At 39.7% G+C, this 5,977-nt stretch overlaps 1 protein-coding gene across 1 annotated transcript; it reads right to left on the bottom strand.

The window, feature by feature from the left end:
- Positions 1 to 1,334: 1,334 nt before the first annotated feature.
- LOC109240783 lies at positions 1,335 to 2,345 on the bottom strand. Its single transcript, XM_019407464.1, has one exon. It carries the CDS (start codon positions 2,343 to 2,345, stop codon positions 1,335 to 1,337), a length of 1,011 nt encoding a protein of 336 aa, XP_019263009.1.
- Between the last annotated feature and the right edge of the window lie 3,632 nt (positions 2,346 to 5,977).

Genomic DNA, 5,977 nt, shown 5'->3' with positions numbered 1-5,977 from the left:
CAGAATTCAGGGGTCGTAGTCCCAACTTTAGCTGGTATAATCAATTTATTATGAGAACAAGCAACATAAGAGAATTCTTGAAGAATCTTCTAGTTCTTCAATATATGCTTATCTGAATTCTTAAATAGCTCATTCAAAAATGGTAAATGAAAACTTCAAGTTTATCATGGCATGTGCTATCTCTTAGTAAACTTCTGGTTTACTATGGCATAAACTTTTGTATTAGTAAACTTCTGACTTACCGTGATACATGATATAATATAAATTGAAGAATAAGGCGGGTAATTTCTCACATACATAATATTTTACCCCCTATGTTTGTGGAAACATGAAGATTTTCAATCTTCCGGTCATTTGTAGTCTCAATATGATAGCCATTTGTATTAGTAAACTTCAGGTTTAATACAACATATGTTTTGACCATAATCATATAATATGAATGACATATTTGTATATAAGCTCTTCGAGAGCCTTCATTTATTATCCACAATCTAATATTTATCGGACACTATTGGTGTCATGTGTCTTCTAGGCAAATAAGTTAGCTCTTCAAGAGTTGTTGATACATTTTGTACTATCAAATATTGCTCAGACACTTCTGGTATCATAAGAGAAAATCACAATCAAATAAACAATGGAAAACAATTGTTTAAGCACAAGAAAATACCTCTTCATAGTATTTTCCTACTTCAGGAGGCAATTTCTATTGTGTTACTTCTTCAGGAGCAAATTTCAAATACGAAATATTAAGTATATATTCTCTCAATATATTACCCCTTTTGGAGGTGAATTGTAATATATTCACATCAAGAGTGCGTTCATATTTACCAGATTTATTAATATTGTCACATTCACTTCAGGGAATGGATTAATATTATCAAAAGTTCTCATCCTTCAGTAAAATCGAACATAATTATCTGAATGCGCATTAATCACATCAAATTGTGATGCCTCAACCTCTTTTAAAATATTTACTACTTCAAGAGCAAATCGAGGCGTGCATTTAATATAGAGAATATTTATGTAGCTTATCTTCAATTGTAACCATAGAAAGCCTAAATTATCACTTCTGGTGATCATAGGCATATACCACTTCTGGTGGTTAACAAAATATAATTACAATGAGATATACGAAATATAACCACTTCTGGTGGTTGTATATTTCTTGCAAACTCTGCTAGAGTTTAAGTTGATCTAATAATGTTATCCATATTCTTCAAAATGACATAAATAAGATATATTATAGTAAACATCATTATCAAATCATAATTTTTCTTTATGTACAATAATTACATAACCATACTATCTATTACAAACAACAAAAATTAAAATATTTACATTTCTACAGATTCACCACCGATCACATGACTTGTTTCTCCATCTGGGAGTGCAAGGTAATCAGCCACATCTAAATGCATGAAGTCTAAATTATCTTCAGAAATAAAATTTGCTTCAGCATTTTTCTCAGTCTTCTTTAGGGAGGCTTGATAAAGCTCAACCAGGTGCTTTGGCGTACGACAAGTACGTGACCAGTGCCCTTTTCCTCTACATCTATAGCATGCATTTTCTGCATTTGGTGCTTGCACCGCTTCATGCTTTTGTTCCTTCCTTATCCACTGCTGGTGGTGAGGAGGGTTCTTTGGTGCATTATTATTACCATGATTAAAATTTCTTCCCCGACCACGGCCATGACCACGACTGGGGCCACGACCTCCTCCACGCTTAGCTTGGTGGAAGTTCATCTCATTTACTTCAGGGAATGGACAAGAACCAGTAGGTCGGCTTTCATAATTTTTCATTAATAGCCCATTATGTTGCTCGGCTACAAGAACATGTGAGATAAGTTCAGAATACCTTTTGAATCCCATCTCTCGATATTGCTGCTGCAGGAGCATATTCGAGGCATGAAAAGTGGTGAAAGTTTTCTCCAACATATCATGATCAGTAATATTATCACCACATAATTTCAATTGGGAAATAATTCTGAATATAGTAGAATTATACTCACTGATAGATTTAAAATCTTGTAGCCTTAGATGAGTCCAATCATAACGTGCCTGTGGAAGAACGACCATCTTCAGGTGGTCATATCTATCTTTCAAATTATTCCACAGTATGACTGGATCTTTAACAGTAAGATATTTCATTTTCAGGCACTCATCAAGGTGATGGCGTAGGAATATCATTGCTTTGGCACGGTCTTGGTTTGATGCCTGATTTTTATCCTTGATGGCGTCTGCCAAACCCATCGCATCAAGATAAATTTCAGCATCAAGCACCCAAGACATGTAGCTTTTGCCCAATATATCCAGGGCTACAAATTCAAGTTTAGAAAGATTTGACATTATATAGAAAAAGAAAGTTCGTACATCAGATTATTTCAAAGTATTTGCTCGAGATGGCAGAGTCTCGTGCTGATAACGTGTTATAAAATAAAGACTGTAAAGTAAAGACAAGTATAGAGAGAAACTGATATATTATTCGAATTCAAACTGATGTACATAATGAACTGAAATCTCTTCTATTTATAGAAGAAAGGAAGTTGTTGTGTAAGCTGCTACTGCAAGCTGCTGTTGATAAGTTAGGATTTTAATGTGTTTTATACCCCTACTTGCCTACGCTTTGGTTATAAATTGCTACAAAATAGTCCCAAAATGCTCACAAGTTGTACTTGATTGCAGGTTTGATCGACAAAGCGACGAAAGTCAAATATCGGCTCAGAAAGGAGTGAAACCTGCTCAAGTGTCAAAGACCAAGGAAGTTGAGGAAAAGAGGCCCTAGTGCGGACCGCGCAACTGTGAACGCGGCCGCACTAGGAGGTTCAGAGAATGGCATATTCAAGGGGAAGGCTACGCGGCCGCGGTCATTTCCACGCGGTCCGCGATCAGGCTCCGCGGCCGCGCTAACTTCCACCGCGGCCGCGCTACATTTTTACGCGGTCTGCGGTCCTCAACTTCAGAGAAGCAGAAACCAAGAGTTCAATAGCCAGTGCGGCCGCGGTCATGTTTGCGCGGTCCGCGCTGACCCCGCAGGGGTATTTTTGTCCAGTTTTTCCAGCCCAGTATAAATAGGACCTTTTTCCATTTTTAGGTTAAGTTTTATTTTTCTGAAGCTGTTGAGCTCATGAGACCGAATAGTTTAACCATTTTTGGCACTTTTGCTCTTCAATATTGTATTTTCTTCCTAGCAATTAATTAATATGTTTACTTTTTCATCTATTTTTTTAATTTTTGCATCTAGCATGAGTAGCTAAACTCACTAGCTAGGGTTGTGGCTCAACCCTAGTGTGGCTAATTGATGGGCGTTGCCATCTAAGGTTAGATTGATATTGGGTGTTTGCTATTTGGGTTAATTTTAGGTTTTAATTAAGAATTGGTGGTTGCAAACACTGATTCTAGCTTGGTGGGTTTAACTCTTCTTGAGAAAGAGAGTCTACGACCCCAAAATTGACCCAACAAGGAATTGGGATGGACCCATGAGAAATGGTAGTCCCAATTAACGGGTTAAACCTCGAGAGAGTAATCACCCTACTTGAACCCTAGTTGCTTGGTCTAATTGGCCTACCCAATTGGTCTCGAAAGAGTCAATTGGGCAAAATCACTCTCTCTATCGAGAGGTGTGAGAGTGGGTACAATTGAGCGACGGTTATAGCATAAGCCCCAAATATGTCAATCTATCCTTAGTAGCATCTATCCGTTAGTTAACCACCTAGGTGATGCCACGACCCTAGTGCCTTTCTCTATATTAATTACAACTTAGCAATATTCCCGTAGCATAATTTAGTTTCAATCATTAGCTTTATAAAGGTAGATCTAGAAATCAAAACCAAATATGTTTGAAGAGACATTTGAAGCACACCCGCAATTCTAGACTAAACAGACATTACAACTCCACTACTAGCTCCCTGTGGAAATTCGATCCCGAACCACTATTCGGGTAAAGGCTGTTGCGACCGGCTCTTCCTACCTTAGTTTAGTGTTGAACCGGCAGCGATCAACTTTTTGGCACCGTTGCCGGGGAGTCATCCATTTGCACAAGGAATTGAACGATCATGGCCAAGCTATTGCCGAGCTTACAACAACTATGAATCAATTGGTGAAGGCGCAATCACAACAAGTACAAAACCCGCGCCAAGTCAATGCAATGGAGAGTGTCTCTATGTTGAAAAGGAGGCAAAGAGGGCAACAACAACCTCAAGGTAAAGGTGAGCAATTTGACAACAACAATGATGGTGGTGGTTATTCGAATGAGTGCTATGATGATCAAAGTGAGGAATGTCAATATGTCAATCACTACCAAGGAAATAGAGGAAATCAAGGGAATCAACAATGGCGTCCCCAAAGCAATTGGGGAAATCAACAAGGCGGTGGTAATTGGAATAACAATAACCAACAACAAGGCGGTAACAATTGGAACAACAACAATCAGAACAACAATTGGGGTAATCAAGGTAACAATCAAGGAAATTGGAACGGGAACAACAATAATTGGAGCAACAACAATAACAATCAAGGAGGGTGGAATAATGGTGGTAGGGGGAAAGGCTTTCAAAGGCCCCCCATGTTCCAACAACCGAACAATCCACCCCCCTTTCAATCCCAAGGGTCTAGTTCTTCCGGAAGTTATATGGGGCGGATACAGATGATGTTCGAGCAGATGATGAAAAAGAACCAAGACTCTAATGCACAATTGGCTTTGCATAACACATCTATCTGAAACCTAGAAGTACAAATAGGCCAAATTTCTCAAGCTTTGAATACCCGACCAAAGGGTGCGCTACCAAGTGACACGGTAGTGAACACGAAGGGGGGTAACAATCATGTAATGGCAGTCACAACTAGAAGTGGAAGATGAGGTGAAATGCCGGCCTCAAATGAAAATCGAGTGGTGAATGATGATGTTGAGCTCCAAGAAGATGTGGGTCCTTTGATTGTTGAAGATGTGATTGAGACAAATGTGAACAATGAGGTGAGGATAGATATTGATGAGGCCGAGGTGGAAACTCAAGAAGCCGTGAACCTGTCTAGGGAACACATAATCGACATACCGGAGCCGGTGGTGCCAAAAGCCAAAGCACCTTTGCCTAGACCACCTCCACCTTATCCTCAGCGGTTAGCAAAGCAAAAGAGTGACAATCAGTTCAAAAAATTCATAGATATGATGAAAAGCCTTACAATCAATGTACCTTTAGTAGAGGCACTTGAACAAATCCGGGCTATGCAAAGTTCATGAAGGATTTGGTCACAAAGAAGCGTTCCATGGATTGTGAAACAATAAAGATAACGCACCAAGTTAGTGCGATAGTGCATTCTATGGCCCCGAAACTTGAAGACCCTGGAGCTTTTACTATTGCTTGCACTATCGGGAGTGCGGAGTTTGCTAAGGCCCTTTGTGACTTGGGGGCTAGCATTAATTTGATGCCGTATTCAGTCTTCAAGACTTTGGGAATTGGGCAACCTAGGCCAACCTCGATGAGACTTCAAATGGCGGACCAGTCGATGAAGCGGCCTTTGGGTATAATTGACGACGTTCTTGTTCGGGTGGACAAATTCATATTGCCAGCCGACTTTGTCATATTGGATTGTGAAGTGGATTTTGAAGTGCCGATTATTCTTGGGAGACCTTTCCTAGCTACGGGGAAGGCTTTGGTTGATGTTGAGGCAGGTGAGTTGACATTCCGAGTGGGAGATGAGAAGGTGGTATTCCATGTTTGCAAATAAATGAGACAACCCAATAGCACGGAAGTGTGTTCACTTGTGGACATTGTCACATCTGTGATAGTGGATGACACAAGTTCCATGATAAATGTTGAAGATCCTCTTGAGGCCGTACATCTTGGCATGGATGTCGATGATGATGCTAGCAGAGTGGAGTGCGTGAATGCATTGCATGGTATAGGTTCATATTCATATGAGCCTAGGAAGTTATCTTTGGATCTTGAAAACCGCAAAACTCCACCAACTAAGCCATCCATTGA

This window comes from Nicotiana attenuata, unplaced genomic scaffold (genome assembly GCF_001879085.1).
Source record: "Nicotiana attenuata strain UT unplaced genomic scaffold, NIATTr2, whole genome shotgun sequence".
Classification (NCBI taxonomy): Eukaryota; Viridiplantae; Streptophyta; class Magnoliopsida; order Solanales; family Solanaceae; genus Nicotiana; species Nicotiana attenuata.
This window is presented reverse-complemented; position numbering and strand designations above follow the sequence as displayed.